Source organism: Pocillopora verrucosa, chromosome 3, assembly GCF_036669915.1.
Source record: "Pocillopora verrucosa isolate sample1 chromosome 3, ASM3666991v2, whole genome shotgun sequence".
NCBI lineage: Eukaryota > Metazoa > Cnidaria > Anthozoa > Scleractinia > Pocilloporidae > Pocillopora > Pocillopora verrucosa.
Window position 1 is genome coordinate 18872163 of NC_089314.1, and position 23962 is coordinate 18896124.

General features: G+C 37.9%; 2 protein-coding genes and 1 pseudogene across 2 annotated transcripts; 2 read left to right on the top strand and 1 right to left on the bottom strand.

The window, feature by feature from the left end:
- Positions 1-462: 462 nt before the first annotated feature.
- On the bottom strand, positions 463-10623 carry LOC131794182 (Bardet-Biedl syndrome 4 protein). Its single transcript, XM_059111703.2, has 16 exons — positions 10248-10623; positions 8614-8693; positions 8455-8518; positions 6844-6955; positions 6282-6354; positions 6157-6175; positions 5621-5655; positions 5304-5431; positions 4732-4786; positions 4327-4395; positions 3662-3814; positions 2809-2900; positions 2282-2361; positions 2110-2179; positions 1581-1722; positions 463-1309 (listed from the first exon to the last, which is right to left on the bottom strand). Exons 1-16 carry the CDS (start codon positions 10432-10434, stop codon positions 1139-1141), a joined length of 1530 nt encoding a protein of 509 aa, XP_058967686.2. The 5' UTR covers positions 10435-10623; the 3' UTR covers positions 463-1138.
- A 579-nt stretch (positions 10624-11202) lies between these two features.
- LOC131794207 (multidrug and toxin extrusion protein 2) lies at positions 11203-18988 on the top strand. Its single transcript, XM_059111726.2, has 16 exons — positions 11203-11271; positions 11862-12361; positions 12799-12841; positions 13346-13390; positions 13498-13595; positions 13726-13832; positions 14083-14196; positions 15116-15183; positions 15473-15581; positions 16346-16421; positions 16631-16700; positions 17149-17284; positions 17389-17426; positions 17644-17700; positions 17846-17948; positions 18489-18988. The coding sequence occupies exons 2-16, from the start codon at positions 11928-11930 to the stop codon at positions 18920-18922; spliced, it is 1932 nt and encodes a 643-aa protein (XP_058967709.2). The 5' UTR covers positions 11203-11271; positions 11862-11927; the 3' UTR covers positions 18923-18988.
- A 156-nt stretch (positions 18989-19144) lies between these two features.
- LOC131794206 (collagen triple helix repeat-containing protein 1-like) lies at positions 19145-23275 on the top strand (annotated as a pseudogene).
- The last annotated feature ends 687 nt before the right edge of the window (positions 23276-23962 follow it).

A 23962-nucleotide genomic window follows, 5' to 3' on the forward strand; every position in this document is an offset into this window, starting at 1 on the left:
ATTTAGAAATACAAGGTTACAATAACAACACTCAAGCCTCTTGGACAAGGATACCATTTCTTAAAAGCGCATTTTGATCGAGTGTCGTGAAATTAAACCAAACTTATCACAACAGCCAATCAGATTAACGGTAAACACCACAAGGAGCCAATGATAAGTCAAATTTTCAATAAGCTAACTCCCTTAAAGCGCGGGAAAACGCGGTCTACCGAGTTACGCATGGTTTGAGTTCTGAATCTGATTGGTTGAGAAAGTGGCGCGAGTTTCAAGGACTAATGTCAGAGTGGGGTGAAGAAAACCAAAGCAATTTCGGATAACTTACGACACTCAGTTGAAAATTGCATTTTTGATAAATTGTAAATGGCATATCATGGCAGACTCGCCTTCCTCGAAAGTTTTTTCAAATCTGTACCGGTAGTACTGATCCACCCGTCAACGATCAAGGCTACAATACCAAAAGAATACTGATCTTAATTATGGCATTATATTATCACATTATTAACATATCATTACAAGATAAATAACATATATAAAGAATACCTAGTAAGCTAATAGTTGGTACGACGGCTGTGCCGTACATTTTGAATTAATGTAAAGCGAGATACAACCAACGAGAAAAGCTTACCACAGAGCGACTAATTTAACTAAAATCCTTTATTATGAACATACTGCAATCTTTGAATTTGAAATTGGATGAATTTTGTTCTCAGGCAGAGTGAACTTTACTTGAAGTTGGTCGGTTCTATTGTAACGGTCTCAGCAAACGTAAAAGTGTATTTTGGACAAAGAGTCCCTTGCAGAGTGCAAATCTCGTGTCGTCTAAGCCTTACCCTGGATTACGACCGCAGGCAGTGGTACGAAAAAGGCAGAAAAAGCAGCAAGTGTACCCTCCTGAAAAAGATCTTTGAAGGTGTCGGGGTTTGAACGCAGAAAATGCGGGAAAATACGACATACCCGCGCTTAAAGATCAAAATCTACTAAAACGCATAGTCGGTAGATCATAGTAACTTCTGTAAAAAGTATTATTCACATGCAATTAACACAGTTTATTCTACAAAGTTTCAGTTCAGCAAGCACCAAAATGGGATATTGGGGAACTCTGCAACGAGCATTACACCATGTTGTATCGTTAAAAAGTTCACACAAAAGAGCCATCCTCTTGAAAAGACGAGCTACTGCTCGCCACTGACTCTGGCGCTGAGGGATCTCTGGAACCCGCCCGTGATGACTGGCCAGCGTCACTTCCTTCCCAGACTAGGTTCTCTCCGACTTGTAAAGCTGGACCGAGCTTATTGGCTACGTCCACAAGCTGTTGGTTACAATAAAGGAAAGAATGTAACAGCAAGCATGAAGAAATTGAAAATCACGTAAATACAAAGTAGGAAAGCTATGACGAAAAAAAGCAGTCTATTTCCACAGAGAGGGCAGAATTGCCAGGACGTGCTGCGACTGTTATAATATCTTTTTATAGTGGCTTTTGATTGTTAAACAATTTCTCCTTGGCAGATCCTTGGGAAATGTATACGGAGAACAGTATGGAGAATGCAAACGGGTTAAACGATATGAGATGGCAAATTCACCTCTGCGTCAATCTCGACACCTTTAGCTAATCGGTAGGATTCCATTTTTCTCTCGTAAATGTTAAATTGTTTCGCAGCGTCTTTCTTCTCGCCTGTATTATACAGGAAGATCGAGAAGTTCAAGTTTATAGAAGGATCAGAGCTGAAATAAAAATAAAAATAAAAAAATTCAACAGTCAAAGGATTATCATCAAGTGTCACCAAAATTAAAAAACCAATTATCATTCTTCATCGATAAACGTATACGCAAGTGAATCCTGCTGTACCAACTAGTACAATTAGTTCCTTGTTACTCGAGCTAGCTGTGTACGAATTTTTTCGTCATCCTATCCAGAGGGGGGTAGTGATATTCCGTGTCAATTCATGCTAAAGAAACCGGGATAATCTACGGCTGAGTGGGCTCCTTGGCTCCAGTAGAGACTTAACCTTTTCCTCTAATTTCGATCAGTAACCTGGGCCGAATGGAGGAAACACGCTTGTTTTTTATTTTTTTTGTAAAATTTGAGTATAATTCTATTGATATTCTCACTTGTCTAAGTTTGCTGCCTGTTCGTATGCATGTCTAGCATTCTCGTGATCCTCCAGGTGTGTCAGGGCAACTGAAATAAGATACATATGACGGACAACATTGATAAACATATCAAACAAATAGAACAGAAAGTTTTATGAAACTCACGTGTGATAAGAACAGCGACACTCACTTGCAAGTAACATAAAGAGGTGACCGTGCTTCGGTTTGAGGGTAATTGCTGCACTAAGGAAGTGAAAGGCAGACGCGTATCTGATAGACATTAAGGAAATAACTCTAGTACGCTTGCGTTAGTGATTACTTCGTCGACGCAAAAGAATTCGCGCGCAAAATTCCAGCTCGCGGCAACTGCGAAAAGTTACCGCGTACTCCCATGAGTGACCAAGACAGAATTTCTCCTCACAATATTCATACAATCTAAAGCAAACAAATGATGTTAATAAAGAAAAATGCCAATTACGGTATTATTAGAACATCCCATACCACATTCTCTAAACTAACATCATAAAAATTGTATGGCAGACAGTAAGGAGAATTAATTATAAGATTTTGAGAGTGAAAGAGTTAAAATGAAAGAATTAAATGAAATAAATCGGACCTGCAAAGAACTGTCGATCACAATGATTTAAACAAACCCTTTAGGAGAGTAAACGAATACTTCCTTGTTTAGCGATCTTGTCAGTGAAGTGTAAAGGATACTGTTGCATGGTAAGGTGAATGATTCCCAAGTTATAAAGGATTTTCCAATCAAACGGTGCCATGTATGTAGCTCTTTTGAGACAGCTGATGGCCTGAGGAAACCAAAATGAGTAAGAGGCCTGGAAGTAGCAGTTTTAAATATTTCTTCGCATCTTTGAGAGCTTTTCGATTGAATGTCGAAAGCTAAACCAATTAATCACCGCACTTAATTTGAACAACAGCCAACATCAAGGGAACCGGGGGAATTGGGGGTAAAAGGGCGGGAAAAAGACAAGCAACCAAGTTGTGACTGGTACTAGTCTTGCATCTGATTGGGTAAGAGTGTGGCAAGTGTGTGCGACCATTTGCGTAGCACAGTGAAGTATGATCGCTCAAATGAAATTCTCCAAACCTTTTACTTACTATTGAATGACACTGAGCGCATTTCGATTGACTTTCGTAAAACTAATACCAAATTGTTTACAACAACCAGCCAGAGGAAGGGAAATTATCGCAATGAGCCAATTGGAATTCAGAGAACAAACAAGCAGACTTCTTGTAGCGCTGAAAAACGCGATCAACCAGGTCGCTATCGGTTTTAGACTTAAATCTTATTGATTGGAAAGAAAGCTCGCCTTTTCAGGACCAATCACAGAGCAAAACAAAAAAAAACAAAGCAAACCCATGTTACTTCGGGTACTCAATTGAAAATCTGCTCCAATCAACGTAACCAAAAAGACAAAACAAAACAAAAACGAATATATCATATGTTCAGGAAACTCTTACAAATATTTAATACGCTTTGAAAATCTTCAAACCCAATTCTGGTCGATTAGACGCCTAAACTATAAAATTTGCTTGTTAATCAACTTACTGCGACATATTTCTTTTTTCCAAAGAAGCACATGCCGATGTTGTTCCACAAGTGAGGTGATTCAGGCGTAGCTGCGGCTGCTATTCTGTATTTGGTCAGTGCCACATCATAGTCACCGTGTGACTGAATCATAGAACCAGCTGCCAAGATAGCCTGGCAATAAAACACGAAAGCACAGTTAAATAATTACAGGAGAAGTGTGCATTAGAAACCATACGAGTTAAAACTTGTCCATTACAAATGAATAAAGGGGTTAGTTTCTAAAGAAACTATATGCTGCGTCGGTGGGAGAGTGTAACAGGGTAATTAAGTATAACCAGCGAGTCGATAACATATATAAACCACCGTAAAGAGTTTCAAAGATGACTTTTCGAGCATTAGCCTTTCATTGGAGCGAAGGACAAAGTACGAAAGGGCGAAATTTGCTCTAACGAAGGGCTAACGCTCGAAACGTCAGCTTTGAAACTCTACGGTGGCCGACTTACGTTATCAACTCGTTAATAATACTAACTTACTATGTTACCTTCTCCATTAAAACGCACACATATAACATTTTGCTATCACTGATTCTTGTGGTATATTTAATTTAAAGGATTGTGCCAATAGAAAAAAATTAATTCCACGTACATGGCACATAAGGAAGGAAGAGAGTGCCAAAATCTCACCTTTACATTGCTTGGATCATACGTTAATGCATTGCCAAGATGCTCAAAAGCTTTTGACGTCTGACCAAGCTGCAAGATAAAGTGTGATAGAAGAGAAATGTGGATGCGCTTTACGCAACAAGGAAAAAAAAGGATAATTGATTTAACCTTCAAAAAAGGTCCACTGATTTTACACGAGAAATTTTTGCTGAACCCTTAAGCTCTCAGTAATGATTAACTTGTAACTTCTCCCTATAGCATCCATATATTATCCAGCGAACAAGTAATGAGAATACTCATACTTATCAAGTAAAAGTTGTCATCTTGATCTAACATCAAAATCTTGTAACTAATTTACAAGGAAATTTGTAGCAGCTAGAGGAGAGAATTAACAATCAGATCTTGGGAGTTAAGGGGTCATTTTACCTCTAGGTAGAGCAGTCCAAGTGTTGTCATGAGATCTGGATTTTCAGGTGAGAATCTGAGAAAAAGAATAAACAAGAGAATTTACTACAGTGCAGCCAAGCAAATCAAGGAAACAAACTATTTCAACCTCTGACACCTCAACATCAGTATACACATTATCCCTACAGTGCTCTATGAACTCCTGAGGTGCTGGCAAGGAGAATTTGTTTAGCAATCAAGAGCTTCTTAAATTGGTGATCACTTCCTTTATTCTCATGACCTTTAGATTTAATTTGAGGGTGATCCTGCAAGGAGAAAGTAGGGTTAACCTGAGACAGTCTTAGGAGAGTATAGGGTTAAATGATTCATCACAAATATGTTAAAAATAAAAATGAAAACACTGTTTCAATACAACATCAATGCAATGTCAAGCATACAAGTGATGACAGTAAAAGAAAATATAAACTAGGGAATTATCACTTGATCAATGCCAAATTCTAAGAGATAGCAAATTATAAGAATGTTTGGTAGTCAGTACTATTACTAATGAGATCTTGTGAGAAAAGAGCTACTCTATGTTAAGAAGTACTCACTCTATTGCTTTCTTGAAAATATCAATGGCAGATTCTGTTTCTCCCTCTAAGAGTAAAACTTTTCCTAGCTGTATGAAAGATGCATCATGACGGTGATACTGCAAGGCATGCGTCAGACAATCTTTTGCCTAGGATTACATTCACAATATCCATGATATACATTGTGATAAGCTGTTAACTACATGATGCATGGAAACTGAATTTTAAAAAAAATTAATTTTTTTTTGGCTTTTTCTATGAGTAGATATGATTTCAGTCATAATCAAATTCTAATTGTAAATATTTTGCCAATAAAATACTATTTTATTTGAACTAACCTTTTCAAAATCTTTCATGTAGACATAGCAAACACCTGAAAGTGGGAAAGTGTTTCCCTGAACATTCAGTTCATTCTAATTACATGAAATTGATTGGTGAAATGCATGCACTGGTTACTGAATGTTGTACAGGCACACTCTGTTTGAATTTAGATAACGCAATAGTTATTGGAATGCTTGTTACATAAAATGTATAATTTAAAGTCTCATAACATGGTTAAAAGTTTCAGTTGTGCAGAAACAACCATGCTAACCAGTTATTGTAATTACTAACCAGTTATTTGACAAAATGTATGTCAATAACAAGGCAGTCAAGAAGTTCTGGTAAGTTTTCAGTTTGTTTTGAACACTTGTAAGGCTGAGTGCCATCATAGTTTCTCTGTATTTTAATGTAAATACTGTTCTTCTCCTGCGTTGGTATCTTTGGTCATTTGGTTGACGGAACAGAAAGTATAGTGGCTCTAATGAAAAAAATACCTGTACAGGAGTTTACTAGTGGACTTGCTGGACTCAAAGCTCAATCTTAAAGCACTCACCTTGGTTATGATAAATTTCCTGTATATAAGAGAAATTTTAAAAATTACTTTAAGTTTTCTCTTGCCAAGATTTTTTATCTCTCTATTCAAAAATTGGGTAACAAGAAAAATGTTTCTCAGCCTACCCAGTCCTTGGTGCTAAGTTTTGCAGCTTCATTGAACACTTCAAGAGCAGCCTTGTGGCGAGCAAGAAGAAAACTGAAAAAAAATTGAAATTACCAAAACATCTTTGTTACAACAAATTTAAGGGCCAGTGGTTTATCTACAAATTAGGCTTCAGTCCCCTCATGTCAGTAGACACATATTGAAATTGTCACACAAAAAGAACAGTAATGTTACGCAGTTTGTAGTGCAGTTTGTAGTTTGTAGCTGCATCTCGTGTACCCCTTCTATCCAAACCGTCAGGTACATTTTGCATCATCTTTTGCTGTTTGGTGTTTTACTTTGTGATTTTAATTATTGTTGTTGGTAGTTGGCTGTAGTGTAATTTAATTTAATCATGTTTCAGTAACCACTGGTTACAAATAAATTGTATAGTTCGTGTAACTGTTTTGAAATTTGCCAGTGTGTTTGCTACAGTGATGACATCTGTAAAAGTAGCTATGGTAAGCAGATCTTTCTACAAAGGTAACACATGCAGCAATGAAGCTGATCTACTCTTTGGCCAAGTAAAAAATAAACTCTCACAGAGATCTTGCAACTTGTTTGAGGTTGTCAGCACTCTGAGGATTGATTTGAACAGTCCTCTGGAAGAGATCCAATGATTCCTGGATTTGACCCTCTTGACGAAGAATTAATGCTGAAAAAGAGGCAAAAAATTTGTCCACAGCACAATTAAGATTCTCCCATTATGTCTTTCCTCTTTATAAAAAATATCGAGTACAGTAAATGAGATTCTGACAGTCAGCAACATTTTTTACACTGTATCATATTCATAACCTTGAATCAGCCAAGGGAAAAAATGGAATCCTGTTTAACTTTGCATCATTTATCCCATAAATTTCCATTTTAACTTAGCACACAACCTTAAAATTAAATTTAAATTTGACCTAGAAGCACCGGACAAAAAGAGGCACCTTGTAGAATGTCCAATGCTAAATTCCCATGATTTTTATCACTTAATCCTATTTTATGGCGATCAGACTACATGTTACCTAGTCAATGTTGAAATTTTAGCTACCTTTAGCCTACCACATGGATATCAGATGCCTAAAGAAAGATGTTAAATTAAAATTTTATCTCAACGTAGTGTTTAATATTGTGGGTTAGGCTAAAGTTAACTCAAATTCAGCATGCAAATGATCATATAGCTGACTCACAATCACAACATAAAATAACTGAAAGCTCTAAAAAAACTGACTGAAACAGGAAAAAAGTAGATTAAGTGTGATAAGAAATACAAGAAAACACTTAAACCAGCAGCTAGTTTCTCCTTGCAGTAATGCTGCTGAATCATTCATTGAGATCACAAGAATAACAGAGATGATCTCCATCCCATGAATGTCTGATTTTAAAACAAATTCTCCTTGTCAGTACAGTCAAACCTCGATTATCTGGACTCAGTGGGACTAGGGTAAATAGTCCGGATAATTGAGAGTCCGGATAATCGAAAATATGTATATTAATGAGACAATGTAAACAAAAGAAATAAAGATAACACATTTTTAATTCTAAAAGTTTGCTTCAACAGATCGCTTTCGCTTCGTAGACATGTTGTCGTTTTGAGTTATGATCATCTCGTGTGTTTACATAACCCACGCTCATTGAACTGATCAAGCATGACATTCCCATAGCAACAAAACAATACTGAACCAATCAAAATTCATCCGAATGCATTAGAATGCTTCTTGTCTCTTTTTGTCTCCGAGCGCTCGATCTTTCAAAAGCGGAGCATGTAATGCGCTGTTTTAAATGCAATTTTCCTGACTTTTAACATAATTTCTGAATTTTTTTACCTCCTAAAGTTTTTAACATCTAAGGTCATTAATATTCATGAAAAACGGGACCAGAGAAGAAGTCCGGATAATCGGGTTTGACTGTACAAAAGGAAATTTATAGAGAAAGGTATGGAGAGTATGGATACTTATGATAGGGTGTTAAAGGTTAAAGAATCACACTGATTATGCAATTAACTTTAAAATTATCCCTGTGTACTAGTGATACAAAATGCCATTTGACAGTTACATGTACAATCTTGCTAAAAGCAAATTAAGTGAAAAATAGACTCCCAAATATATAGCTTGTTGGCAGGAGTTAACTCAGATAATTTAATCTATGTCAAAAAAACATGAGTATTACCTTTCACATACAAAGCATATTCACACATTCCTTGAGTTTCAGCAAGCTGTTCTTTTATCAGAGCCTACAACAAAACACAATGAGACTTGAAACAAAAAATGAATTTTCTTTCAGTTCAAGTCAATCAAAATGTACAACTCATGAAAGAATGTTTCCCACCTTGCAGGCTTCAAATTCCTTTCTGATGTAATGTAGATGAATGAGCCAATTTCTTCTTTCGTAGACAGGCAACTCTGGAGCTGAGCAAGGTAGATGAAAACAATGAATTAGTGACTATTATATTTTAACATATCAAGAGAGAAACAATGAAAAAGTCTGCTGTTATGGTTAATAATGGTAATTGAACTGAGTGGAGATTAATTTTGTCTGAAATCATACATGTGATTTCAAAATCACAAGCATGATTTCAGATTAAAAAATTGTGCAACTAACTCAAAGCTCAATCAGTACTTTATTACATCCATTTTGAAATTGCAAAATTCTGTCTCTTAACCCTTTAATCCCTGAGGGTGACTAGCATCTAATTTCTCCTTGGAAAGTCATCCCTTAATGAAACATTTAGGTCATGAGAATAAAAGAAATGATCACCGACTAAAGAAGCTCTTGATTTTTAAACAATTTGTCCTTGTCAGCACCTTTGGAAATGTATAGAGAATATGCATATTGATGTTAGGGTGTTAAGGTTTGATACAAGTTTTTAAGTCTGTACTTGTATTTTATTGACCCAGTACACTGAGCTGATTTGTAAAAAGTTACAAAGTTGTCTCTCATTTTCCTACAATTTGATTTGATTGTTTTCTTTAAGAAAAAGCCTTAAAATTTGATTGGTTGTTGTTTTTTAGTAAAGCTGTCTCATTGGCTGGGAAAAAGATGCCATTTAGAGTATAAAATGGTGCAATTTGTGAATAAAACACATGGGTGAGAGCCAATCAGATGGCAAGGATCACAAGTGATCTTAAAATGGATATAATGAGGCATGTAAACCATGATAAAGACTTGATATCAATATAAGTGTGACAGAAAAATTTCAAGCAAGTATACATGGAGATGGGGAAGCCAAAGTAGGTGAGGTAATCATTTCATCTTGATCACTTTTACATGATAGGTAACACCACCACATACCATGTGAACAGTACCTTATCAAGGGACTTCAACTTGTAACTCACTAAATAACCCTTTGACCTCTTAGTGGGAATAGTATCTAATTTCTCCTTATAATGTTACTCCTGAATCAGACATTCAGGTTATGAGAATAAAGGAAACGATCACCAACCAAAGAAGCTCTGGATTGTTATACAAATTCTCCTTGCTGGCAACTTAAGAAATGTATAGAACATATGCATAGCCAGTATGGAGAATATGCATATTGATGTTAGGGTGTAAATGGCTAATGATTTGTTGTTAATTGGACATCACCCATCAAAATTATCCAAAGTAACCACCAAATGCTGATGTGGATTACACAGAACTTCAAGGTACTTCTTGAAATTCAAAACGTTAACATGGGATGAATGACCTGATGAATCTTATGTACTCCCAAGTATTAAGATTAAACTTATGACTGTAAATATGAGAATTTTGCCATTTAGTGGTCATCTGATGCATGACAACCGTTGAAATCAGATCAACCTGATAAAACCAAATGGTTTCTGTGTAAGACAACGAACTTATGTTAAAGAAGAATGCAAATGAAACTTCTTGAAAGTGGAGATAAGAAAAAACATTAAAATTACAAAAGCTTATTCTAAACATACGTAGCTCAATTCAAACAAACTTGTAAGTACGGTATCTACCTTTGCCACGTCGTTTAGGCGGCTGGGATTTTGGTTGAGGAACAGGAGCTGGTGTAGAAGCGGGAATACTCTCTGGTGTCGCAGACACACTAGGTGTCCTACCCACGGAACTCTCAGAGCTAACTGTCCCTGCAACTGAAGCAGTCTCCGACATTGAAACCTGACTACCGCTTTGGGGAGACTCCATCGTATCACTCTTCTCCAATCTGCTTTCGTTTGAATTTCGACCTAAATATTCTTTTTCGCGAAGAAAAGTTCGGGATGAAATCTCTTCTTCTATAAATCAAGATGAAGAAACGACGTGATTTTTATCTCAGAACAGAAGAAAACCGACAAATTTCAAGCGATGTTTAGAACATTCACCCGCCATGACAACGCAGGTGATTGATGGACATGTGATGTCGATTACACAACAATGAGACTGGGCTTAAAGTTCAGCTGACTATAATGATTACAGGCGTAAATGCGCATTCGCAAGATCTCCCTCTCATCCTGCCGAAATGAATAAATAAGTGACGAAAAGTGTAACTTTACATAAATACGTACATTACTACAATCAACAGGCCAACAATTAAGCCAACAGCTGGAGTTCATGATAATTTCATGAAGTTTTTCTTGGGTGTTAGAGTACAAGCACCATTTTTTTCTTTATTTTCCTTGTGATCTTTGAATCTCTTGGTGAAGAAAAGATTATATGGCTTTCTATACGAGGAAACACTTTTTTAAGTAAAGGGATAAATGAAAGTTTAGAAGTATTGTGGGAAAAAAGAGGTGCAAATGCAAATAAAATTATATCAAGGAAGCTCATTATTTATTCATATTACTCAAAACCATTTTGGTCCATCAAAAGCCAATGACTAAATACCTGAAAGGTGTTCTAAGTGAAAATACCTGAATTATCAACAACAAAGCCGAGTTTATTCAACAGCTGTTATTCGCTCTGTTTGTCTAGCCCCTACCCTGCAATCAATGTTGACATATCACCGCGTTCTGCGTTGTCGTGGTTGGAATACGCCTTAGTAAGGTAAGATTTCTGTTTTCATCAATTATAAGGCGAGCAAGTCCGTCAAAACAAACTTTTGACATTTCTTCCCGAAATAATAGGAGCTGGCTGCAACTGATTACCAGGATAAATTTTGGTTACAGGAGGGAGCCGGCCTCTAAATTTTTTTCAGCAACTAACAATCTTGTTTTCGCTTCAAAAACAAAGACAAAATAAACATATTATTTCCTTGGCCAATTAATATGCGGGACAGTATCCGAATAAGTTAAACCAAAGTGAGATCACTGACAAAACCCTACAGTAAACCAAGTGTAAAGTTCCCGTGTTTCGGCATAATGTCTCTGTTTAACCGAATTAATTTTCTCAACGAACTGAATCAATGAAGTTCACAAGCCTACTAAAAGTTTGTCATGTTTCACATCTAAATTAAATAGTGTTCACTAATATTACTACATCAACGCTTTCGAGAAAGAATGGCTACATTTTTCAGCGAGTCAAAACAAGAAGAAAGTTTTATTCCATAATGAACAGCTGCTTTTAATTTATTCATGAATATTTTATATATTTTCTTGCTCTTTCGACTTTAACGTTGGCTCTCTTCTGTTTCTCAGGTAAATACCTGAGCTCTCTTGTTGCACTCAGTTTGTAACACGGCGTCTCCAATCAGAAGGAGATCAATGGCTCCAGATAAACATTCCAAAGTTTTCGTCACCAGCCATTTATTTAGCAGAATCTTATCTTCGGAAACCAGACGAGAACTTAAGCAGTTGATAAGCCTATCATGGCTGCCAATTCTCACAAATGTCTTGCATAATACCTTATTTACCATCAGCCTTCTCTTTGCGGGGAGATTAGGCGAACAAGAACTAGCAGCGACAGTTTTATTCACTTCGTTTATTGGAGTTACTGGAACATTTCTCGGCTCTGGCTTGATCACTGCTTTAGAAGTTTTATGCACGAAGGCTTTTCGGAACAGAAGCTATCGACTTGTGGGGATAACGTTTCAGAGAGGAGTTTGGCTTCTAGGGATTTCTGTGCTGTTTGTTTGGGCCATTTGGACTAATGCAGAACTGCTGCTGCTGATAATCAAACAGAAAAGAGAAATAGTCAGGTTCTTAAGCTGATTCTCATCTTTTTGTTTGTTAAGTGTTTTAAATTCAAACACTTGCGTGCTTGTACGCATACATGCACAGCTAGCCAGTCGCAGTTTGAGGGCTTTTCGGCCAATATGAATAAAGGAAAATATCTTCAGGAGCCAATGAGAACCCAAAGTGAAAACAACTAAACTACCTAAAGCGCGGGAAAATGTTGTTTTAGTTTACATCTGATTGGCTGAGAAAGTGGCGCGAATATCCTGAACCAATCACGGAGCGAACTCCGGATTGCTTTCGACACTCATTTCAAAATTGCTCTATAAGCAATTACAGATTAATTATTGGCAAGTTAACCCGTATTTTCAGCGATACATCGCGGCCGTTATTCTGCTGATAAATTGGGAACAGACAAGCCAAATTAAACGATACTGAACTATCTATCCTTCTGTTGCAGACTCTCGCAACTGTTTATTTTCGTTTGGTTTCCAGCTCTGGTTGTGAGTATCACTTTTCTAATTATCCACACTCTTCTTCAACGCTGCCCTTATTGTTGGCAATGATCATTGTTGGAAGCTAGTTGTAGTATGCTGCTATCCCCGAGTTTTGATTGGCCCTCAGGCCATGGTTTATGAGTTCACATACTATAGACTACTAAAAAGCGTGTCTCTTTTTGGAAAAGATTTTGAGACAATGCTATTCGCACTCGTTAAATAAAACTGTTCAGAGCGCTATATGGTTTTTCAACAAGTCAAAACCAACGTGCGTTCATAGATTAATTAGTAATGAAGATAATTTTTAAATTTTTTTTAACGGCACCAAACCCTGAAGCTCTTGGCCGCTTCATAATGACATTAAAAGATCTCTTCTCAAAGAGAAAAAAGGACTACAGAAAAGAAGAAAATGGGATAAAAACGAACACCGCGAATTCATTGGTAAAAAGTGATAAGATATATTACTTGAATATAGGATTTTAAAAAAATAATTTGTTTACTCATTTTCAGGCAGATTTTGCGTTTGTTTTAATTCAAAGATATCTCCAGATACAGGTGAGCTAAAATGATTAGAACCAAAACTTTTTAAAACAAAAATTTTCCATTAGAGAGCGTCACCTTCCTGTAATACCAGCGTTTTTTCCTTTCGTTAATTTTTGCAGGGTGTTTTCAAGCCTGTCATTTACACCGTTGCTACCGCAAACATTATGCATGTTGGGATCAATGCTGTATTAATTCATGGATTACAGATTGGTTTCCTGTAAGCCTTAATTTATATGAATAATGGTCTAAATCACCCTTCTCCTAATGTAAATTGCTGTGCTCAATTCAGTGATGGTCATATTCTTTATGCAGCAGTTCCTAAATAGCTGGTGTTACATTCCTTCTAGGGGCGTGGCCCTAGCGTCATGCCTTACACACTGTCTGTTCCTCGGCCTCTCCTCGTTTCTCTACCTCTTTTTCTCTAAGCTTTACCACAGAACCTGGCCTTCAGAAGGTAAGAAAGCGACTGTCTTAGTAGTATGTCATTTGTTATGAAATTGTCCGAGTCCTTAACATTATTTTCAGAGAACAACTTGTTATTAAAGTCATTGTACCAGGGGAAGAGGAGGACCTGCAGAATAAGAACATGCCCGTCGATATGTAAGACCCAATATTATGTATCCGTGGGCGAAAAGTTTTTTTTTTTTTTTCTCATTCTGTTTGAATTTCAACGTGCTTTATAACCTCCAACTATTGATTACAAGGCTGGACGATAGAAAGCCTGCAACATTGGAATAAGTTCACCATGTTGGCTGCACCAGGCACGCTTATGCTATGTGTTGAATGGTGGAGCTTTGTTGTGGGAATTTTTCTAATGGGTAAGTATGTATCCTCATTGTACGAAAGGAGGAAAAACAGAGATTATTCCATGGAAAGAGCGCACGAACGATTTTTCATTTACAAGTTGCAAACCATAAAAAACAAACGAACGAGTGAGCGCAGTGAACGAGGGGGTCAGTATGTATTTTATATCAGTCAGTATTTATTTGAGTTCATATATAGATAATGAGTATTTCATTCAGTACTGAGCACTCCGTACATACTAAGTATCTTACTGATGCTCAGTCAGTACGTATTTTATTTCATACATACTGTGATTTCTTCACATCTCAATTCAAAGTTTGGAAGCAAACGACTGTGAAAATACATCGTCTAATCACAGACACGAACGATAGTCCTTCACAGTGTGAATCTCAGTATGTATGAAATAATCATTATTCTTCGATATCAAAAATTTTTTAATCTGATTGGTTCTCAATATCTCATGGGTGAGGCTTTAACGAGAAATTAAATGTCAGTCGGTTTTAGGGGCTAACAGATTAAATTGTTTCATGCAGCAGCTAAATTGCCCATTTTATCCTGTTGCGTTACAACACTTTTTTTTTGAAGTGGTCAAATTATACAATTCAAAAGGTCACGAGATTTCAATAACAATGCAACACTACTCGATTAAGAAAATATGTATATCTTGAGTGTTTCTTAATTTAACTTTGAAAGCGAAAATTAACTGAATCGGAACTGGTAAGCAAAGCGTATGGTTTCATCACTAAGGAAACAATATCCAGTTTCTAAAATTTGTAATACAATAAATGTTGCCCTAAACAGAAAATCTCAGAATTTTTTCATTTCATCTATATTCCATAGGTAAGTTTCTTGCAATAGATAGACCTTATGCAGAAGTCTACTACCATTGCCCTCATATTGTACCAATGTCTACGCATTATTCGTGTCTTGCAGGAACGCTTGGACAAAAGCAACTGGCGGTTCATGGTATATTAATGCAGTTTTCAAGCTTTGTATATATGGTGAGTGAGTTATATAGCCATAATCGCGGAAAAAACGCTGCCGTTTAATGATTTCATTTCAGTCTTAAAAAAACCGGTATTTCAACGCCAGAAGGAAATACAAATATCTCTTGAGAACAGCATCCTTTGATAAAGCAACCCACAATCGAAATTTCAGCCAGTGGAAAGATCGCGACTTTCCATGACAATACGTTTCTCCATGTAATAGGTCTTTTCAAAGGTCTGCTATTGTCAATTTCTCCTTTGGTCTTACTTGATTCTCTAACACGGGGGAAATCGTTTCTTTCAGATTTCTATAGGTTTTTCTCATGCTGTTACTGTTAGAGTCACGAATGAATTGCGAAGAGGCAATCACACCAGAGCGAAAAATGTTTTAAACATTTCTTTGGTGGCAGTTTGTAAGTATCTTTAAATTTTTCTGGTAAATCAGATGGATAGGCACGTCGATTAGCATTTTTTAATACGATAATTTCTTCGTCCCGTTGACGGATTCCGCTGACGTATATATTTGAATTTTAGTTGCCGCCTTAGTCTGAGAGGTTACAACTATTCTATTCGCACATCCTACCATGCACTCAGATGCGTGTGGTAAGATAAATTCACTGCACAAACTTACCACCCCCCTATTCATTATTATCTTATTGAAATTGGTGCAAAAAGAATGCAAACATGTCCATTTCTCTTGAAATAGGGTCAGGTACTTGGGTCTCTTGGTACCCATTCCTCGTGAATGTGATGAGGTCTTAGCCCTTTACATCCTAACCCTATTATGCATATTTTCCATAGTGTTCTCTATACATTTCCTAAGAAGCTGACAAGGAGAATTTGTTTACTAATCAAGAGCTTCATTAGTTATTGATCATTTTCTTTCTTCTTGTGACCTTAACGCGTCAATTGGGGGTGATATTGTAAGGAGAAATTAGATGTTTGTCACCGCTCTTAAGGTTCAAAAGGTTAAGAGATCTTGGAACGTGATAAATTTAATAGCAAAGTATTTCACCATTTTTTTTTCCTCTGTTAATTTTCCGCATAAGTCAAATACGTAAGACGGAAATTTCCATCAGCTACAGTAACATTACCATTCTCAGGTTGGTTCCTAGGTGAATTTGTTAGAGCGAAAGTCCGGGTATTAGGGAATTTTTGCATCGTCATCTCTTTCCAGGTTGCTTTTCCATTGTAATGTCGGTGTTTCTTAACGGTCTAAACGAACATCTTGGGAAAGCCTTCACAGACGACAGGTTTGTATGCTGATATTAAGTTACTGCATGGATTTGTCTACCATACAATTGTAGTTGAGTCGAATCGTTACTCTGTGACCGAAAACTGGAATTATTTCTCCGTAGAAAGAAAAATATGTCTAAGTTGACTTCAACTGGTCAGGGAGCTAAGTTTTCTGAGAAAATCCTTTGATTATAACGAAGCATATGCTCTTCATTTGGTTTTTTAGGGCGATCGCAAGTTTTGTTAGAAAAGTTACTCCAGCGATGACGGGATTTTCATTTTTCCAAAGTCTCCAAGTAAGGGAAACGAAGCGGTATTTCTACATGCTAAGTGGAATTTGGAGTCAATTTCTCTGTAGAATTTTTTGTGCCGATCGGTCAATTAGTCGGGCTGTTCGATAGTTTGTCGATCTCTGTCTGGTCTGTCTGTCTGCCAGCCATCGGTTTGTTTGCCGTCTGTCTGTGTCTGTTTGTTTGCCAGTATGTCCGTCTGTCTGTCTCTCACTGTCCGTCTGTCTGTCCATGTGGTCTTTCTGTGTGTCTGTTTGTCTATAGGTCATTCAGTCTACAGGTCTGTGAGTCGAGAGTTGGTCAGCTCTATGGTCAGTCAAGTAAGAAGTCGGGCTTCGAGCGATATCAATTCCGTCTGTAACACAGCCACGAAACTAAATCGCCCTGTTGGGTTCTTCGGTGTGACAGTTAGAGCGTATGTCTTTGAAAGACTTTGATTTAATTTGTTTTTTAGGTCATATGTTGCAGCATCATTCGAGGTATTGGTCGAGCAAAGCTCGCTCTTTTTCTTAACTTCTTTTTCCACTTCTTTGTTTCCGTTCCTCTGGGATCATGTTTCGCCTTCTACGTCTTTGAAGAAGAAGTTGAAGGTAAGTTTGACCTGGCCTACTCAATCAAGAGTATATAATAGTTCCACAGTCTTTAATTTTTTCTCCAAATTTTGTCGTAACATTTTTTTTTCTTGATTCTGTAGGTTTCTGGTGGGGTCTTACGACTGGACTCAGTCTGCAGGTAAACTTACACAGTAAATTCGGCATATTACAAAGTCAGCTCAGATGAAATTCACCAAAAGCTCTCATTTATATATGTGTAGAATGCTGCCAACATGTCATCTTTAAATGTCCCATTCCACATCAAGGGAATGTTCAATTTGACATAAACTAAACCACAAGAGATGTTGTCGCCATTTGACAATTTTTATCATTATAATGATTTTCTTTTCCACCAGTGTCTCTTATTCATTGCCTTAATCAGGAGGATAGATTGGGAACTATATGTTAGGAAGGTGAGAAGAAACAAAAATTATTTATCATTTGTGCTTGTATGCAATTCTAAAGGCTAACTTCGTTCCCAGGTCTTTTACCTTGAAAATCAAGAATGGCCCTAAGAACGAGGTTGCTCAAAGGCGCATTTTTTACTTTCTTTCTCAGGCCCGTCGTAGGTTGACTCGACAACGACTTAGGTCACCTCTCGAATGGAGCACTGGAACTGGACAAGAATACGAAGAAAGCAAGCTTGTTCCTTTAGAACCAGGTGCAATATGCATCATTCTTCGCCATCCTTTAACCTTTAACCCCTAAGAGTCACCAGAATCTAATGCCTGCTCTCAGTATTCCCGCTGAATCTAATATTAAGGCTTTGAGACTAAAGGAAATGATCAACAACAACAAGAAAAGCTCTTGATTGTTAAACACATTCTCTCTATCGGTACCATCGGAAATGTACAGGGAACAATGTGGAGAATATGCATTTCAATATAAGGTGTAAAGGCTGTTATTAAAATCATCCACGCTCTCTTCTGTTATATCCCAACTCTTTGTCGTGCATGTCACAACTGCCGCGCTTATTTGAAGCTTTCCTTCTATTAAGAGGCAATTTCCCGTGTTTCTTAATTTGATTGTTTGATTGAAAACCATATTCTCAGAGCTAAAATCATAGGAGATGTGAAGCAAACAATGGGGAGAATTGACTTCTAGATCATAGGTGGAAGTAAAATGAAAGAGTTTAAGGGTTCGCAGAGCTAAGAGATTGATTATTTTTTTCATGCTGATATTTTCCAAATTTCATTCTCAGATCTCATCGTTACCTGGCTTTCCAGAACCTCATCGTTATTTTCAGTAAACACGAACAGCTTACGAGAATTTAGAAATCCAACAAACCCTGTCATGTCCTGGATCTACCGCTCGTCGTCTCTTCTTAGCCTCAATAACATTCCGCTTAGGGCCATGAACACGGACCAAGAGCAAGTCCTTCTCGAGGATGGGCCTTTGCGACAAGATTGCTCAACCGTATCTAAGCAACATATTAGTGTCCATGGGAACAAGCTAACTTTAAAGGAGAAGCGCAAGTTGATACTGCGCAGACTCGTATGGTTGATGTTTGCGGTATTTTTGTTGCTTACCGCCATAGTTGTGCGAGTTAAATTCCCAGCACCAGAAGAACAAGAACAGGAAGTGTTAAGGGATGCCAGTGTGACGGAGCTATCGATAAATTCAACGAGGAACTAAGTCGAAGCGACAAAGCATGGCAATTTTCCGCCAAATACCAGAAGCGTGAAGAGAAATTCAATAAATTATCCAGTCAGATACGTGTTGCACTTTTTTTTAATTAGGCTCATCGATCTTAGTTTTGAAGTCATTAAGTTAAGCAGAAACCTGCTCATTCGAATTACTTGTTACTTTTTCAAGCGAAAATAACCTCCCGTAAGATTGACTAGACCCTAACTTCTTTGTCTGAGTTTCTTGATGATTGTGCAGATCCAGTTGTTCTCAGCCGTCGCTGCAGGCCCACAGGGACCACTGGTAAATAATTTTTTTTCCTTTGATTCCGTCTTAAGAGTGCCCTCTCGGTTTTTCCGGGCCCTAAAGTGCTCTTATTTTGTCTTAAAAGTGTCCCGTGGACTAGTAACGAATTGGCGGATAATGACGTAGAAAAATGTGAAAAATCTTCGTTGACTCCTACAAAATCTCCCACATCCCTTTTAAATTTGTATCAGTCAGCGTTGAAATACTCTTGAAGTAATGTCCGATAGCGATGTATACCTACCTTCAGCAAGTTCTACCGAGAGTTGTAGTACATCGTACTCAAGTAGTAGAGAAGAAATGGAAGTTGTGAGTACGGTTCAGCCCTACGAAGGAGAACCCCGTGCATCAAACGAAGATTTCGACGAAGACTGATAAAGACAGTTTCTCCCTTACGGTGTACGGTGTTCTCCCTTACGGTGTTCAGTTCAGTTCCCGTCACTGAATATTTAGTTTATTGCGTTTGTGTTTTGTTTTCTTTGGCAAAATCTATGTTAGGAATGGGTAGCGGTGTTCGTTTCTTTTGCCATAACATTTTATTCCTTCGCACTATGTGAGGCGAAGGTTCCTCGGTCAGCGCTGTAGAGTTTCGTTGTTGTGAAATTTCCTTGGTGAACCAAAAACTAACTTTTAAAGAAAGAATCATCTGTATCACGAGGCACGATGATTTTTCAACTAGAAGTTATCGGGAAGTTTCACTGCAAGTTGCTCCTTTTCTCAGAGATTGCAAAGGCAAAAGCTATCGTCGCGGTTGTCGGGCCGGCCAAACCGAACGGGAAACGAGTGAGTTTATAGTCATCTGATTCAAGTTCATCTCAAATAGGGATTTTAATAGAGAAAAAATTCTTTAGTTTAGGTGCAGCATTGCCATAAGACCCATTCCGCTCAAAGATGATAACTGACATCAGTATTTTAAATGATTATTTCATTTGCATCGACTTTCACACGTCACTTAGATTCGCTACTATATTTGTGTTTCTTTATTCATCTCGTTGCAGTGCTGTGATCACAATGAAATTGCTACTGTTGCTACTTTTAGTTTCTTGAGTGCAGGGGGGAGTTGATGACTCGTGGGATGGATTTTCGGAATCCTATATTAGGAGAATACACTGCCCTTTCGAGCTTGTGTTTATGCCAGTATCCGCCGGAGGTTTCGTACTGCCGTTCACGCAACGGGATATTAGCCAGGAAAGCTCAGGAAAGGGCTCGAACTTCATTGCAAATGATACATTTCTGTTATTATAATATGATGGAAACTACAATTGGTAGGATTTTCTTACAATGAGAAAAGTGCAAATACAGTCATGTGGAAAGACGAGGAGTGTGAGTACATCTCAAACCGCGCGTAAAATAAGCAACAATAAGAAGCTCACAATTCTTCACTTGCGAAATGTCAGCCGAAAAAAGTTTTGAACAATCGTGTCCGGTGTGGGAACGGGCCTTAATCAGCATTCTTTTTAGCTGAATTATTTGGTTATCTTCCCCTGAATTGACTAGTGGTATGTGTTCGTAACAGGCGTCTTCGAAGCCGGTACGGAGCATAAGGCTGACGACATTGAAGAGTAAAGTCTCCTCGATGTCGAAAATCTAGACGCGTCTATTTTGGCCATACAGCTACACCCTTTGGAAAGTGGTAAATAGGAATACCCGTTATACGAATATTATTCTTGTAGCTAACATCATTTGGCGCTCCGGCCACGCAATACGTTCGTCTTTTCTTCTAGATTTCTCCTTTCTCCACCATAGTTGACGTAGAAAACTGCGAAGACACGTCGGCACAGCTATGTAACATGCTGCTGGAGCATTTTAAGACACTTCCTTTGCTCAGAGATTGAACAGAGGATTTTCAAACCCAAATACAACTTTTAAATGCATTTTTCCATCAAACTGCATTTTGATAGAACTCCGAGTAGCTCAACATGTTCAGTTCAAAAACTATTTAAGATAATTTCATGAAATTTTCTACAGAAAATCTTGAATGGTGCTTCTGTGCAATAAACCTAAAACAAAGTACAAAGGTAAATTGATGATTCAATGGCAGGCAAATTTTTTTCCAGAAGGGGCCCATTATTTGTTTATGTGAAAGTTTTTCATTATTTGACATGGTTATAATCAGGTTGTATAAAATGATTTAGGTTCATTGCACAGATCCATCTATGCATACGATATCCTGAAAATTTCAGAGCCATGGGATTTTTTGTTATAGAGTTATTGTTGTTGGTGTGATGCCTGTAAAATGAGGGTTTGGTGGGCGTGGTCCTGTTGCTATAGTAACAGATGGTGTCAACAACAGTGCCAAACAATTTCTCTCAGTGAGTGTTATCACTGGAGGGACTAATAAAAATGTTTCAAATAATGTAAAAAATTTCCCTTTTTGAAGGTATCATACCACCTTAAAACAAAAATAGACAACTCTGACCTTATATTATGTGCCTTTTCATATGAGGAAGAGGTGACAGTCGCCTGCAGTTTTTTTCCTATTTTTTTAGAAAGAAAGAAAGCTGGGGGCTATATTATGGCATTCTGAGTCATTTTCGGTAGCGCCGAAAATTATCTCCTGTTTGATACAAATGAAATAATTAAGTTTGGTAAAATTGAAGAAGAAAAACAAAAAACCGAAGAGGTCAATGCAAACCAAGAGGGAAGAAACAAGGATGATTTGGAGTGGAACAGAGAGCTCCATTTTTCAAGATACAAAAAAAATCGTCTGCTACCGGAAATTACACATTTATTTGCACTAATATTTATTGCTACATCTTCAGGGCGGGACACAAAAATATCCAAAGGTAACTCTCAAGATCACGTTTACGTTTCACCTAATCACAACATACACTCAGAGTATACGTTAACATCATCATTAACCAATGAGCACTTAAAGCGCTTACGGGCAAACTACTTGAAGCGCGGGAAACACGGGTGACCCAGTCGCGACTGGTTTTCATCTTAAATCTGATTGGTTGAAAAGGAGGTAATAGCAGATTACTTTTGCCGCTCAATGCTGAAATTTGTTCTGATCAAAGCACGACACAATAACCCCGGCCATGGATAATAACAAATTGAGACTCGATCTGTGGTCAGGGTAGCACACAGGCAACTCTCAAAAAAAAAAAAAAAGCCAAAACTTAATTGAAAAAGCTCTACTTCAAATTTTAAGATGTGATGACTTTCATTGCGTGTTTTTGTTTCTCACCCTTCAATTCATAAAATGGTGTCCAATTCAAACATTTTCCCATTTTAGGATAATTCTCAATGTTGCAGATGTTCTCGTGGCACCCCAGGAAACCAAGGGACTTCAGGAAATCCAGGAATACCAGGCCAGCACGGCGCTCCAGGACAGCAGGGAGATGGAAGGGAGCCTGGTGCGATTGGAGCACCTGGTCTGCCCGGCAGTTCAGCGGCATCAAACTGGAAACAATGCGCATGGAAGAACGACAATAGCGAATTAGACGACAGCAAAATATCTGTAAGTATGTTTTTTTGGTATGCCATTTGTATTCCGGCTTCGTGCGCTATTAGAAACTCTGAAATGATCATTGAGTGAAGAAGACTAGCGGTTTGATTGTTGAAATGTTGCGATCTTCACGTGATAGCTGGTTTTCAACTGATGGTAACTTTACATTGTGAGGGAAACTATTAAACATTACTCATCATCACATGCATAATAAACAATTTTTTTGAGAACATGATGCGACTTACGTGTCTATCTCCTCTCTCTGATTTTTCAGGAGTGCTCAATAATAAAGAAATAGGAAAAAACACATTTCAAGGTCTATTACCAGGGAAATATGAGGGTCATGAGCGCTCGAACCTGCAACCGCTGGTTCTTCACTGTTAACAGTGTAGAATGCTCCATGCCAATCGACACAGCAGTTTACTATAGAGGCGCGTGGAACATTATTCGCGCGGCTACCATTAGGCTACCGCTCAGGGGTCCCAAAGGGCCATGTAATAGTAGAGCTAAACGTGGGTTCCTGTGCTGGATACAAACAAGCGGACGCCTTCACTGGCTGGAACTCCGTGAGTAGGATCATCGTGGAAGAAGTGGAGACGCCCTTCTAAGGACCATTAGAATCCTTACGAGTGTCTTAATTCAAAAGCTTTCAGTAGTATTTTATATTATAAGCTTTTCATTTAGCGAGTAAGAAATAAATTGCGGTATGTTAAAGAATAAAAGTAGAGCATTGCGAGTCTGTTAGGGCAATGGTGATCTCGTTCCCAGATCTCTCACTTACGAAGTATTCAAGAAGAGAACTAGATATACTTCCCAGTAAAAGCCTAACAGAACCAATTTTGTACCAACGAGCACAATACTTTCCACTGGTCGCATTCTCCGTCAGAAAGCGGAACAGAACTGGATAGAGACAAATGCTGTCGTTATGATAGTCTGACTATAATCTCACGTCACAGACGCGCTCTTGTTTTACCTGTCATTTCCCACCTCAGCCACTCACTCCTTTTTATTTGGATCAAGCAACGCTCTAGCATCAAGTAACGACGTACCTACTAACGCAAACACGTTAATTGCGCAATACTGGGATATGAAAGTCGAACGCCTTGCTCGGGGTACACACTCATTGCCGTCTCTCAGGTTTGCATTACATAGGGACAGCCAACCTCTTTTCTTTACTGAATAGCTTTTTCCTTTACGAACTTTCTGGCGAAAGCAAATTCCCACCCCTATCCCACCCCAAACCGACAACCTACAAGCCATCCTGTGAGTTGTCGTATCCCAGTTGACAAGAAACG